This window comes from Arachis ipaensis, chromosome B04, assembly GCF_000816755.2.
Source record: "Arachis ipaensis cultivar K30076 chromosome B04, Araip1.1, whole genome shotgun sequence".
In the NCBI taxonomy this organism is placed as follows: Eukaryota; Viridiplantae; Streptophyta; class Magnoliopsida; order Fabales; family Fabaceae; genus Arachis; species Arachis ipaensis.
In genome coordinates this window covers 2,586,877-2,601,211 of record NC_029788.2, presented here as the reverse complement: position 1 = coordinate 2,601,211, position 14,335 = coordinate 2,586,877, and the positions used below count along the sequence as shown (strand labels likewise).

Genomic DNA, 14,335 nt, shown 5'->3' with positions numbered 1-14,335 from the left:
CATCAGGAGGAGAGTTATCATCTTCTTGTTGATAATTGTCAGAGGTGTGAGTCAGCCAAGCCAATGCCTCTATAGCAGCATCTCTTTCTGCAAGCTGCTTGTTTCTCTTTGGTTTGCCAACAAATTGCATGCCTTTAAACTCCACCAATGCTCTAAATTCATTTGTCTTTAAATGTTTTGTTTTGTATGTAGGTGGCGAGTGACCCGCTCGCATCAACAGTGTTTGCAACAAGCTCTTGGGGTTCGTACCATCTTTTGTAAATCTATTCTCGTCGCTAGAGGGCTTGGGCTTCCTGCTTTCACGGCCAAATACAAATCTTCCTTCACATTGATCCCCTGTAACCAGTTCCTGAACTGCAAGCATTAAATACTTTCCTTCCTTGTGAATGTCAATGCTAGGATCATCAAGCTGCATAAGCACAAAATTGTTACTCTTGATGTAACTTTCACCAGCAATCACAAATTGCGTTTTATGTTACGTTAACAATAACTTTTATTAGACGAATTTGAAATTTACAGACATCCTGCAGTACTTTCTTGAATTGAAAATTAAATAAGGATTTGAAAGACAAGGAAATGTATATATGCTAACCTTCTTTTGGATAAGCTTATTAAGCTCTTCCTTCATCTTCAAATAGCAATCAGATAAATTAGGATCCATGAAGAAGTCGACATACCCATCCAACATTTTCAGATGCCCAGCCTAAAACCATCAAATCAGGGAAAGGCATGTCAAGGTATTGAAATTTCATGGAGCCGCATGTTCAGCAGAAAGATACATATGTATCAATGAACAAGTCACCTGTATCCCATTACTTAGAGCGCCACCAAAGAGGATGAGTATTGAGTCAGATACACCGGTGGAGTCACGGATGAAGACAGCATTGACCTTCACCTTTTCACCAAAAACCAGCCATGGGTAAGGAATGGTCTGGTAACGTGCATTCACTGAATTCTGCTCAAAATCAAAGAAACAAATAAAGAGCAAAAACAAAAAAAAATAATATAGGGACAGGGTAATTTATCTCATAATATACTGAAAATTGTCAAGTGGTAGCACAGCTCAAACCTGATGAGAAATATAACTTCAAATACTTTTCTTTTAATAGACAAGCATATTATCATAAGAAAGAGGGTATAACTAATTAACTATGCAATGCTAATATACCATCTAAAATTTGAAACATTGTATCAAGGAAGATAAAAAAAACACAAGAATAAACCTAGGCAGCTCAATGTCTTTTTTTGTATCTAAAATAAACTCCCTAAAGAGAGTCATGAGCAGAACAAATGAGACTGATAAAGGGATGACTTTCCAATCCTAATATCCCGAGACAAGGATATATTCAAGTAAAAGCAACAGTAGGTTAATAGTTTCCAAGGCTCCAAGATGGTGAAAATACTAGGAAATGTTTGGTCTCAGAGAGAAAAGATTGGCTTAACTATGCAAAAAAGACAGATGAAAGCATTACACACTCAGCACTAATTTATAAGGTAGGGTTTGATAGAGAGATAGAGACGGAAAGACGGAGAGATAGAGACTAAAAGACAGAGATTGAAATAAATCTCAGTATTCTGTTTGGTGCAAAATGGGATACAGAAATTGAAACAAGAATGAAACTCTAATTTAATTTGTACAAAGGGTAAAATTGGAATTAATTAATTAATTGAAATGAGGATATTTTAGATATAAAATGTTATTAAAGTTTGAGTCTCCATCTCTAAAAATTTTAGTCTCCTGTGTCCCTACTTTTTGAAGGTGCTGAAATACTAAAATTTTAGAGACAGAGACAGAAATTTTAGTACCAGTCTCTAAACTAACAAACATGATACTGAGTCTCAGTCTCTTAGTCTCAGTCTCAGTACCTCAAAACAAACTCTACCTAAAGTAAAATTACATTGTACAAGGTAATTTCAATGAAAATGGAACTGAAATCTCTAATTTTAGTTAACTCATTCTAATCGTTATACAACAAACATGATTAGATTACACACAGAGAGCGCCCGCGCACACACGCACGCATTAATCTTTTAGTCATAATTATACAATATAAAACAACTAATAAGAAAAGGTGCCACTTAAAAGCTTGATACCACAAGAATCTGGTGTCCATAATTCCATAAAGTAATAATACTCAAATGTAGAGCAACACAAGTCCGAAGGTTTTCCACAAAAGATAGCCAGAGAGGCTTAAATTGAACTTTTTCATTTAATATCAACAACAATTGTTAAACACAGACCCAAAAACAAATCAACCAGTGCAACAAATGTTTTCAAGCGAAGACTCCCAAAGGTTTGGTTGTGATCCTGAGGAAATATAAAGCAAAGAATATTCTCTATGATAGTTAATTTCATGCCTAAATATTTGTGAAAGTAGAATAATAAAAAGCACCCACAATATTTACGTAGACAACAAATTAATGTATGCCACATTTCACACAGACAGAGATGCTTTGCAAATAAGGGCAGCAACAATTCAATAATAACCTAGACTGCGAAAGGATATTCCAAAAAATATGGGGCAGATTTTTGTTGGACAAGATAACCAATGAACATTCATTGAAAGCGACAAGAATACAGGCATCTAAGTATTGTTTTGGCACTTACTGCGTATAATAAAACCTGGCCATCGTCCATTGTTTTAAATGACATGGATGTCTCCCTATGCTGTAAGAGGAAGAATTAAAAAATAAATAACAAACAATGAAATTTTAACTTCTAAGGCAAGAATAGGTATTAAAGAATAGTTTTACAAGAGAAAATCGCTCACCACTACTGATGCTATCCCAGGAAAGAGTCCAGAACAAATGACTGCACGCACAAGAGCTTGATTGTGACTCAATTTGTTGTTGAGGCTAGCATCTGTGTCTACCAAGCCAGCTTCTTTCAAAATGAAGTTAAACTGCTTCCTAAGTGAATGGATAGCCTGAAGGGTTTGGGCAGAGAGGAAATTTCTCCAGCAGTATTCATAAGCAGACCCTTCTCTTTCTGCATCTTTCCATCCTTCATATGCTCGAACAAGAGCCATATGATCGCTATAATCCTTAGCAGAAAACCTAGACTTTGCTGTTCCGGCTAACTGAACACAAACACGATAGTCATAATTAGTTTCAGTAATAGTTAAAACTTATATTGTATCAGTGCTTGAAACAAGCAATAATATGCCAAACTCTAAAAGGTAATTGGCATATCTAATAAAAAGTGAGAAAGGATCAAATAATTGATAATGCCTCAATTATCCACCACCATATTATATAATGACTATTACAGGAAACAACCGTCAAATATCACATACCAAGAAAGGGGGAATTTTATGCAGGAGAAGAGTTCTTGTGTGACCAAAATGGGAAATGCAAACTCAGTCAACGAAGAGAAGAAAAGTTAATAATTCCTCAAGCCCACATTTGGTTTATAAGATCAGTAATGCATTTGATGTTAACTACCAGCATATTATGCTAGGCAGGTCGCTATGCTTGCAAGTGATTAGAGGATCATGCTATCAACATCATGTTAAAAATGTGATTAGCGAAAAGGACTTATAAAACCACATTCAAATTATTTCCATATAAAAATCTCACAAGTTTTACCAAAAAATTAGATCATAAAGTGATTGAAACAAGAGTTGGTATCATTGCCTTGCTATGCAGCCCAATCAATATATACGAATGATTAAGATTTTACAATGCACCAAAAGTTAATAAGCTGCCTTACATCTCTCTTGTCTTGGGGCAAAAGGAATGGGTCCCTGACACTAAGGCCAGCAACTATCGTAAGAACAGGATCAAAGCAACGAAATATAGCTCCCATTATTAACATTTTCCCTAGCTTGGGATCTACTGGAAGCATAGAGAGAAACTTCCCTGATGAATAAAAGAGACAAAGGAAATAATTATAATCAATAAAAACAGCCACAGACACATAACAGTCAACACAAATGAACAGAATTAACAGACTAACCGAGGTGGGTAAGACTTTCTTTTTCGTCTAATGCTCCAATCATCTTGAGAAAATCAATAGCATTTTGGACCTATTTCATTAAATTTTTGTTGGAAAGTTTAGAAACAGCCTAACAATCCCAAATCTGGATAGAAATAAACAGTGAAACTAAACAGTGACACTAGTTTCATATAATAGAACACATAATACACATATCAGGAGACAAAATAGTAGGAGACCTGTACTGTTATAGCATGTCGTCTAGTATCATTCCTGTTAAGTACAACTGTCCAAACAAAAGATTTTACAGTAGGAAAAGCTTTGAATTCCAAATGGATTGTGCAGGAAAAAAAATGAGTGGAACTCTTGCCAGAATTATTTCCAATTTACCAACCACTTGATTGATTGATTAAGTTAATACAATATACTACACATTATTATTCTTTGAATATCAATATTTATTGAAGGATCTAGCAGCAAATAGTTCCTCAATTAAATATTTTTCACAATTTCATCCAAAGAAATGATTGTTTTAAACCAATGATGCATCAATCTCTTGCATAACATTTTCCTTCAGATATAACAACTATCTAATATTAACATACAGAAGAAAGGCAATAGAGATAAAATAGGGACAATAACAATAGCACTTACAGCCCGTGGCTCTGGTGCCTGCAAAGCTGCCGACAAGAACTCCCCTATGCTCTCAACCTGCAAACTTTTTATTTGTAAACAAAGCGAATTTAAGGGTGTTCTGAGCAGCTCAGGAAGTTGATATTCAGAAAAAGCTTCATAAACACATCTAGGGTAAAGGTGATAGCACTCTCCTGGCTGCACACGACCAGCCCTACCCCTTCTCTGCAATCAATGAAGCCAAATAAGAATGTTAGTTGCAAGTGTGGGCGTATACAATACGCAAGTATACCATATGAACACACAGCACAAAATGACTCAACATTTACAATTACTTGTAACATTCAATTGTGAATGGGTGAAGCCGTTTCTTGCTCTCTTAACATTTCGAATTTTAGAGATTTAGTACTTATTATGAGTTTTGTGGTGTTTTTACTCGTGCCATAAAATAAGATCGTGTCTTGTGGATTTGTGTGCTTGTTATGAGTTTATTGGTGCTCCTATATGGAGATTTAGTGTCTATTTCAATTGGATTTTCACTTGTGTTTGTTCCAATCAATCTGAAATTCATGTGAAAACATGGCTAAAAGGGATGATAAAGATCCTACTGTTGTGTTTTATAGAACAACAAAAAAAAGCTCGACAGAAAAATTGCAATCTGGGTCTATCCAAATGGATATTGATCCTAAGGGACGTATTTCAGATACATGATCCTAGGGTTTTATTTTGCAATCTCTTGGTATTAACTTTTATTTAAGTCCTTATATTTATTTTCCCATCAGATTTAGATTGTTTTTCTAATATTTTTTATTTTTAACATATATATAGTTACATTCTATGGTGGCTATGAAACTTTGGCAACACTTAAAAAGTGTAGCTAAACTTAAGGTCACACTTTATATTATTTGAATATATGACCTTAAATTTACCTACATTGTTAAGTGTTGCCAAAAGTTCTTGGCCCCCATAGAATTCATCTATATTGTTGGGGAATTTTCTGGAAATCTGGGAGAAAAATTACAATAACTACATGAAATTTTCTGGATCAAATGGAAGAATAAAGTTGAACACCAATTGAGAAGATACAGTGTGGAGTACAAGCTAATGTCACTCCCTTCAATTGAGAAAATACAGAACAGCAATAAGCAAGAACAGCTTACATTTTCTATTTATTTATAGAAAAATAAATTTTATCAGAAAGGAAGCCTGTGGTGACATTCACCAACTAGTCCCTCTCAACTAATCAAGTAAATCTATAGTCTGATTGGGAAAATTTCTTTGCTGAGGTGCCTTGCTCAAAGCCCTGTAAACCACACCATCTCCACCCTTCATCTTTGCTATTTACTAAAATTACAAGGCTTTAGTAGTGGCCTTTCCTAGGCAACATAATACTAAATTCTACATATCACCAACAATCTTTCCATCTTTCTGTAAAATGCACCACCAGTAGGATCAAATATTTGGGATTCCAGCTCCCAAGAGTGTGATGGCATGATAATGTCTATCAGGTAGTAGACCTCAAGGAGCATTGGAGACATCTTCAACTTCCACAAACCCTTGCAAACAAGTTTCCAGCTCAAACAGCTAAGTCTTCTCGTCACACACTGAACTGGAAACCCTAAAGCACAGCAAACCCTAAAGCACAGCCTGTTTGAACTATCTCCTTGTAGGCAGGTGATAGTTGATGGTGCATTGGTATTCGAATAACCCAAGATCAAACTACATGCACATCTCACTCTGTCTAATTCAACCGTATTTTCCATTCCTTCACCATTCCTAGTAACATCTCCCTCTTACTCCTACTCCTCCATTCCAACCACCACACTCACCTACACCAACCTGTGCACACCACATGGCCAGTGGGTAGCCTCCACAGATAAACCGCCACCACTACAATTCCAATGGAGGTGAAGTGATAGTGTGGATAGACTTTAACCACAGTTCCTATAATGTAAATGGCAATGGAAGACAAGGGTAGACAGACTTGGAACATGAGTTCTTGAGAGTGACCTAGGACTTGTAATCAGATTTTTCTAGGTCAGGGAGCCACAGTAGCCGCCACCAAGGGTGAGACTGCAAACATTTTTATAAAATAAAGAAGCAACAAAAGGCTACACTATTTTTCAGTCGAATAACCTAGCTATATTTATCAGGAAAAAAGAAAAGAAAAATATTAAAATACGTAATAGGCAATACAGAGATATTCAATAGGAGTGCATCGTCAATAATCATGTAACAATTAGAATAAAAGAAAATGCAACGAACATAACTTAGGAGAATGCATACTTGCCTGACGAGCAGATGCTTGTGAAATCCAAGAAGGTAGTAGACATGGGGTGTTATTCAAAGCATCATATGTGGTCTCTTTTGCTTTTCCACAGTCAATTACAAATACTACGTCATTGATTGTAATACTTGCTTCAGCCATATTTGTGGCAAGTATTACTTTCCTTACATTAGGAGGTGGTCTCTCAAATATGATTTTCTACATAAATAGAAGACAAAAGAACAAATCACTTATCTAGTTCGAAATTAAAAATTAATCATCAATTATCAATTATAACCTTCAAAAATGGAAAGGTTACATATGTCCCTCAAAATACACAACAGATTATATATCATCATTTAGCCAAAAAGTACTTCAATGAAACAGAACAATCCATTATTATTTTATATAATTCAAGTTTTAATGGTGAAACATTAGATAATCTAAGAAAATGAGAAATAACTTAACTCCATTAGTTATTAGAATAAGATAGGACAGTTTCATTAGTAAAACAAATCAGAAGAAAGAGAAAGAATAAAGTAAGAGTAAGGCAGTACAAGATATTGGAATGACATCCAAAAGTATGAGCAAGGAAATATCTAACCTGTTCGGAAGTTGCCATTGAACCATGACATGTTAGAAGCAGAATCCTATTCGGATCTCCTAAGAGAGGATGTGCTTTAAGCTGATCTCTTAAACAGCTTATATCCTCCCATCCAGTCATAAACACTAAAACACCACCCGGTCGCTCCTTACGACAAATATGGCACAGAACGGCCTCAATAAGATTAAATCCAATGCAATCAGGTGCCCACGCTGCTAGTGAATCACGTGCCCTGGAACTGTAGCTCTCAAAACTCGATTTAGAAAGTGCGTCCTGTCCAAAATTACGAAAGAAACATCTTAATTTTTCAACATAATGCAGTTCACAGAAATCAGTTTCAGTTTTTTAAGTGAAAATAGAATATCTAAAAGCTTGGTCAGTTTCTTTTTTCTTTTAAATTAAAAAAAAAAAAAAAAAAAACAATTGCATATCATTCACAGAATACTATTGAACTTGTAAAACAATAAGAACACTTCATGCTGTATCTGTCAGTGTTCCGAGAGAAGATATTTGAGTCCAAAATTAAAATACAATTTTTTTGGCACCCAAACCTTGTGATGGGGGATGCAAGTAATAAAGTGAGCTGCCCAGATGACAGCATTAATAAATTCAAAGCTTGACTAATTGCCAAAAGGTTCATAAAAGATTGGTGTGGATTATTCAGAGACATCTTCACCAATGGTGAAGCCAGCCACCATTTGAGTGATTCTGACCTTAGCTTTAACTCATTGCTAGCCACTGGGGAACTGAATTTTAATAATGCGTTTCTCAATGGGATATTAACAGAAGTCGTCTACATGAATAAGCCCGAACCCCGAAGGCTTCTCAGACGGATCTGCATTGTTTGTAAACTCAACAAGTCACTTTATGGGCTCAAACAAGCCCCTCGTGCCTGGTTTGAGACACTCAAAGCCTCCCTTCGTAGCTTCGGTTTCACTAACACTAGGTGCGACACCTTATTTGTAAGAAAGCAACCCCTCACACATCCTTACATTCTTGTGTATGTTGATGACATTATACTCACTGGCTCCTCTTCTACCTACATTAGTAACCTTGTTTCTACTCAACAAATCTTTCTCACTTAAGGATTTGGGAGACCCTCACTACTTTTCTCAACCGTCATTCAAATTAAGTTTCATACCTCAACAAGGGCAGTGATCTGATTTTTCCTTTTTCGCGGTGCTAGCTGCTTTTGTGTTTTCCACATTTTCTCCTGACCATAATCATCGATTTGGTTGAAAGAATTCAACTTATACCCAGTCATTTCCAAAACATCTTCTAAGAAGTGAGCTCTCACAGGATAGGTGAAGCCCTGAGGAATGAACATATTAACTCAAAACATTTGTTTTCATGAATAAACATTAATCACATATGTAACTAAAATTACAGGAAGAGATATATAAGCATTGTAGTATTATAAAGGAAATGATGAATGCACAGATTCACAATTCGTTTCCACAATCTAGTAAGCTATACCATCAATAGACTTCTTTGTATTGGTTCTATTATATTAGATTTCATAATCATAGAAAGAAAAGCAGAGGGGTGAGTAGTGAGGAAAACTCGAGACTATAATAATGTTAAACTGTATCCAATATTGAATTTGAAGCATCAAAACAGAATTTATACATGTGTTGTAAATCACAAACTGGTATGGCTACCTGTAACCACATGCCAACAGATTAACTAACTTTGTAACTAAAATGCCCCGTAGTAAAATTCTCATGAAACAAAAAGCAAATGATATAAAGTATCATGTTATGCACTAATCACATTTCACAACTTTTCAGGTAGAAGTTTTCTATTGCTACAGTATGTAGTGTGTCTGGGGATTACTCTAAATTTTAAAAAGCAATAAAAACCATTGAAAGAATCTGTAGAAAAATCAAGCAAGTTTGAGATACCCAAAACTGCTTAGTTTTCTAAACAAATATTGGTGACCAAAGTGAATGTGTCAGCTTTTGGACACTGTAAAGGAAATGACTGAAGTCTCCAAAACAAAACATTTTGCTCTTGCTGATAACAGTTTTGAGGCCTTTGGAAGCTTAGACAAGTACACACTAAGACCTATGTTACAAACAGAATACAGAACATTTTACTCTGGCTGATAACAGTTTTGGGGCTTTTGGAAGCTTAGACAAGTACACACTAAGACCTATGTTACAAACAGATTATAGAACTGATATATTATGGTTTAAAATAGCCTTTAATGGAGTACAGATTAAGCATCGATTTGGAGATAAGGTTGCATGCACCCAACCGCCTGCATATATCTTAAGTTGTCAATGCATGCTCAATACAGATAAGTAACCAATAGCTATGATAGGTAAGCCAATATACTCGAAAGTTTAAGAGTCAATACAAATAAAGCTCAAATAAAAAATAAACTTGAGATCAGCATACCGGAATATGAAACGTTGGTGCACTTCCAAAATAATTAGAAAAAAGCTCAGCATTCAAGGTAGCACTCATTAGAACCAATCTTAAATCTGGACGACGTGGAAGAAGATCCTTCAACACAATCAGTAAGAAGTCTGACAGCGATAACATCATAGTTAGAAAACATAAACCTACTTGATTAATTCCCTAGCTATTTGTAAGTCATTAAAAATTATGTGAATAGGGGAAACTACCTTCATTCATGCCTCGCTCATGAATTTCATCAACAAAAACATGTGTTATACCGTTCAGGTTTCGATCACTCAGCAGCCTTCGAAGTAATATACCACTGGTACAAAAGAGCAAATGGGTGTTTTTTCCTTTCATTCCTTCTAATCGAACTTTGAAACCAACCTATCAAAAAACCTCTGTTGTCGTATAGCAGCAACACAAAGATATCCCCAATTTTAAAAACCCATTGAAAAGAAACAGTAGTTTATATCCATGTTTTATTATCTGCATGAAAAATTACATTTGTATTCATGATTGCCATACATTACATGCATGTCTTTTGGTCCATTTCCTTAAAAGGCAGAGCTTACTGTTTCACCGAGAGGCTCGCCTCTCTCAGATGACACTCTCTCAGATACAGCCATGGCAGATATCCTTCGAGGTTGTGTGCAAATAATGCTGCAAAATGCTCCACGGCCAGACTCTATCTCTGACTCTAATACATACTGAGGAATTTGAGTAGTTTTACCACAGCCAGTCTCTCCAGATATTACTATCACCTGCATGACAAATATTCATAAAGATACGGAATCAATTAATTGCATAGGAGCCCCAAATTTGTTCACTACTTTCAATTCATCCCATGAAAAGTTACAAACACAGACAGGAGTGCTTGAAGTTCATTAGCTGAAAGATTTCAAGTTAAATAATTACAAAATGAGGTTAAATTGTTAAAAACAACCTGCTTCTCGTCTCAAAACAGCATATCATGATGAGAATTCTATTAAGTACATAGCTTAGCAGCCTTTTGTTTCAAAGTTCAAAGTTTTTCAATGGTAAATTTACTACTTTATTCAGGATTTTAAATTTTCTTGAACTTGGAGGACTTGTGTCTATTGTTACATTGCTAGGAAACTTCAAGCTACTGCCTCAGCTATCTTTAATGGTGTTCCTTATTTTTATTATCGGTAAAGGGTATTTCTCACAAGCTTAAAGCATAGTAATCTTTAGGAGGAAATAATGTGACTTAAGTTATTTAGCTATGTTGAATCTTTATTATTGTTCTTGCAAGTAAAAGCTGTATTTGTTTCTTATTTTGTATTATATATAAATATAGATATAGATAGGAATGTCGACGTACATATCTTCCAAATTAAGCATTAACATACAGAATTGAATATCATACACTGTTGATTTTCAAAGTCCAAACTAATAAAACACACAGATAGCTGATCCTGGAAAACATTTTATCAAATACAATTGGCAAACACACCTGATTCCGAGCTATAGCTTGAAGTAAACCTTCCTTCTCTTTGAATGCTGGAAGAGACTTCCGGAATTCCAGCATCCTCTTTCCTTCAGGTGAGTCCTATAAATGGGTACAAAATATATAATGTTGAGCCAAGGAAATGTATAAATTACTTCAAGGGCATTCTACTTCATAAAATATAATTATAAGGGCAGCCATGCAGTAAAATATGTGTATTATCCTTTCTTTTTGTTTACTTTAAAATGTCATCTGAGAATATCAATTCAATGTGAGTTGTTGGTAGAAAACCCAGAGATTGACGAGGATATACACAAAGAAGGCCGAACAGAACATACTGAAACCAAGACATCATAGTTATATACCTTATGTCAGAGTAGTTATCAAGAATTTGAGAAAGAGAGACAAAATAGAGAAAAGTGAGTTCTGAATCTATGATATTATTATTGAACCGCATTTACCAAATGGCTTCATTTGAAAACTTTTTAACACAGACAAGCAAAAACCTTAATCGGTGAGCCTTCTAGGGAAAATTTTAAAGGTGGAATGCAAAATGCAAATGCAATTTGGATTAACAAAGTCTCTGCCAATTACAATACTTCCTTTATAGAAGCTTACCAAGAGTGCTCCAAGCCAAGAAATAGAGCAGCAACAATATCAATTATGACCAATTAAAAAAATATTTTTTAACAAAACGATTTTTCCTTTTTCCTCATACTAAATAACCACAGGTTATGAAAGAGACTAAACAATAAAGAACAACAATATAGTTGACAAGAAAATGGAAATAAGAACAAGGGTTCTTCCTGTGGCATGTATGAATCAAGTGAGATATAGGGTGCATTTTCTTCAGCTGTCAACATTTGTATTCTAACTTGGAATAACTAACCCCTTTCAATTGATAAATCAGATATGAAATCCAAAACGAGCAATGAATTAACAAATTATAAGAATAAACACAACAGAGTCGCACTTGTGACAATTACTCACTAATTCAAGCATGTGAGACCAAAGAAAATATGCAACACAGAATCAATAAACTAAACAAAAAAAAGCAAAACCTGCCAAGATCTTTGCATATTACGCATCCTTAAACTCCTCTTCTGGAGAACCTTTTCCATAACAGATCCATCCACAAATGAATCAGCATTTTCATCCAAATCTATATCTTTATCCTGACCAGGGGGTGTAACATAATCCCCCTTGCCAATTGCCTTTTCAGAATTCAAATGAAGTCTATCAAGGTGCTCCTGCAACAAACCCTCAACCCTTCTTTGCAAGCTTAGTGGAACCACCACCTGCAACAATGAAGTATTAGGTTTAATATTCTATGCTGACACCAATCTTGTTATAATTTGAAGCACCCCACCATACCTATCCAACCCAAGTTATTACCTCCCTTTGTGGACGTTTGTCATCCAAATCTGGTCGGTAGTTAGGAAGAGGCACCTTGCTTGCAACAACCACTTTCCCAAACAACTCACTGTATTTTACAGTAAATGACAATAACATTCAATGATTGATAAAAACACGCAGATCTTCATTTGCAATTTGAATTTAACCATCAAAAGTCAATCAAAGTGAAGATACTTCAAGCAATGGGACAACTTTGCAGCTCATTCCACACCGCCTAAATAAATATCTGTTAATGTACCTGTAAAGTCCCATTCGTTTGGCAAGATTAGCTATCTGTTCATAGTCTCTCCTGTCTTTTCTGTCTCTAGATACAATCTCCTGGTCCTTTTCGCTGCGTAACAGCATGCTGAGTTTCCATTTCCATTCATCCACGTTGACCACTGTGGACGATGCCTGCAATATAACCAATCCATTTTCTTTTAACTAATGAATTCACAAAATAATGACCTTATGACAAAGCTTATCATGGTTTTCAGAAGATAATCACTAAGAATAGAATATTGATAGGAAGAATAACAAAAATTCCAACTCCACTGCTAAATCAAAACAGTATCAGAAGCAAACATTCATCATAACATTAACTTCAAATAAAAAATCGCTACTTAACAAAAATTAAAAAAACCAAAAAAGGAGCATTTGTCACATGATAGCAACTACGTTGCCATGCCAAGAAGATTTCAGTAATGAAAGAACAAACTTCAGGTCAAATTCGAATTCTGTTTGATTTAAGCAATCAAAAGACAGATATAAAGTATTAAATTATAGAATTCCAGCAAAACCAAGCACCAAAGTATATTTCAAAAAAATGAGACATAAAAATAAAAATTAAGAAAAGAAAGATACGTGGTGGTTCTCGAAATCGCAGTCATATTCATCGTCGGAGAACTGCTCGAATGCATAACGAGAGAAGAGGCGCGTTGAAATGAAACGTTGGAATCTGAGTTTGAAAGTGTAAGGAACAGAAAGGTGATTTTTGGGAAGATGGAGGCACCTCAGACGTGCTATGAGAAAAGTATGCATTGTTGAGGTTCAGGCATGTCGATGCGGCTTTACCTTCAACCGCCGTTTGAGTGTTTCAGCTGAATAAGGTGGATTGCTCCGTGGGAGTAAGTAATAAATTTAGAGCTGTCAATACGGCAAGCGTTGCTTAATTATAGATTATACGGAAAACAATTTGATTCCCTAATCTAATGCCAATTAAGACTTAATAATAAACCAACAAACCAAATTAGATTCATCTAATAGTTAGCTCATTAGTTCGTTTAAATAAGTATTAGATATTGACTTTGTTAGGTAGACAATAACTTTTGTAAACAATATGCTTTAAAATTGGCTCAATAAAATAAAAATACACTACACCTTAAATTACTCACCTAAATCTTAATATTATGATAACCATCTGCACACCCAGTGAATTAAACATCCAGTATATTCATTGTTCATATTATTCAGTATTTTCATTGTCTACCTATACTTTTCCAATTCTTAAATGAAGTTCAGTACCACAATAAATTAGTCCTTAATTTACCGAGATAAAAGATACCTAGGTAACCAAAAAAATTAATAAAGCAACAAAAAAGCACAACGATTTGAATTTGATGG

At 35.0% G+C, this 14,335-nt stretch overlaps 1 protein-coding gene across 2 annotated transcripts; it reads right to left on the bottom strand.

The window, feature by feature from the left end:
• LOC107638239 (DExH-box ATP-dependent RNA helicase DExH3) lies at positions 1 to 13,869 on the bottom strand (the record flags this gene model as incomplete). 2 transcript variants are annotated; one of them, XM_016341414.1, is given in 19 exon segments in its annotated part: positions 1 to 409; positions 593 to 703; positions 803 to 955; positions 2,609 to 2,668; positions 2,772 to 3,080; positions 3,713 to 3,861; positions 3,959 to 4,028; positions 4,592 to 4,795; positions 6,861 to 7,055; positions 7,441 to 7,713; positions 8,582 to 8,752; positions 9,844 to 9,974; positions 10,074 to 10,233; positions 10,422 to 10,610; positions 11,324 to 11,419; positions 12,379 to 12,615; positions 12,713 to 12,800; positions 12,972 to 13,126; positions 13,577 to 13,869. In XM_016341414.1, coding segments are annotated over 19 exon segments (3,337 nt in total), but the record flags the coding sequence as incomplete, so codon positions are not given.